Source organism: Protobothrops mucrosquamatus, unplaced genomic scaffold, assembly GCF_001527695.2.
Source record: "Protobothrops mucrosquamatus isolate PMUCROS unplaced genomic scaffold, P.Mucros_1.0 scaffold2804, whole genome shotgun sequence".
NCBI classification, from domain to species: domain Eukaryota; kingdom Metazoa; phylum Chordata; class Lepidosauria; order Squamata; family Viperidae; genus Protobothrops; species Protobothrops mucrosquamatus.
The window spans coordinates 79,349-80,552 of NW_015388839.1; the positions used below are offsets into that span (position 1 = coordinate 79,349).

Genomic DNA, 1,204 nt, shown 5'->3' on the forward strand with positions numbered 1-1,204 from the left:
CCACATTCTTGTGTACAAAACTAATATTTATTAAAAAGAAGGTAAAATCAGCCATGCATGCTGGTCTTTGACAAAAACATTCTAGTTCTTGTTCATTATTACAGCCAAATGCTACAACCTGTGGCTTGATATTCTGTTTGATGAACCTGCCTAGTACAGATGTCAAAGTTAGTTAAATTTAGCCTATGTGCTGCTTTTTGCTTTCTTTTGAAGATATGTATAATATTACACTTGTTCCATTATGAGGAAAGTATGTAAACATATTGCACTTTCTTTCCTGTTATGCCATTATATTTCAGACTATGGAACATACCTGAGCACTTGACACCAGCATCTTCTCCGTGGTTGCAGTTATGACGATACCATCCTCCATGAGAACATTCCTCCAATCTATCCTCATTCCCGGTACAATTTACATCATCCAGAGTTATGTTTCCTGAGCCTTGACCAAAGAAAGCGTTTCCGTTTGCTGTGACGGCGCTGCCACAATCGAGCTGTCTGCACACAACCTTTGCATCCATTAAGTCCCAGGAATCATCACAGATGGTGCCCCACAATCCATTGCGTAAGATTTCAACACGTCCCTCACAGCTGTGTATTCCATTGACCAGTCTTATGGATTTAGCTGAGAAAAATGAGTCAGAATCCATGTATTTGAATGGAAGATTGGAAATAATGAGGCATCTGATACCTCAAAGATAAACAATTTTCAAAATTTTGCCAATTAATTAGGATTAGTTCTTACATAAACTTTTATTATGAGAAACATAAAGTATGTTTTTTCATAGTATTCATAGTTTGTAATATTCAACTTTGGAATTCTTGTGCAGACTTACCAGGCAACTTTTCTGAGGGTGAAGTAGCATCATGTGAAGCAGTTACATCAAAGAAAACAAATAAGGCATACAATCTATAATGGGGATAATTATAGTGTAGTATAATTACTCCCAGTATCGAGGTGATAGTACTACAGCTGATCATTAAAAAATATATGTAATTAGTGAAATTTTCATTCCCCACAGTCTAACGCTGAAGGGGTAAAATAGACAGAGACAAACCATTTAACCTGTTCCATATTATATTTATGTGGACATTTCTAACAGTATTTCTATACTAGTATTTGTAGAATTAATACTAGCCCATAACCATCTTAAATTACCATAAAGTTCATTTTCTTTATTGATATATCTTCATATTTGTGACT

General features: G+C 35.0%; 1 protein-coding gene across 1 annotated transcript in view; it reads right to left on the reverse strand.

The window, feature by feature from the left end:
- The window catches only part of LOC107296449 (deleted in malignant brain tumors 1 protein-like), a gene marked incomplete at its 5' end in the record, with an annotated part of 20,094 nt that extends 19,184 nt beyond the window's left edge, over window positions 1–910 (reverse strand). Inside the window, 2 exons of the mRNA XM_015825799.2 lie at window positions 244–691; window positions 837–910. Of these exons, the coding sequence (XP_015681285.1) occupies window positions 244–691; window positions 837–910 (522 nt within the window). The remainder of the gene's footprint in view (window positions 1–243; window positions 692–836) is intronic.
- Between the last annotated feature and the right edge of the window lie 294 nt (window positions 911–1,204).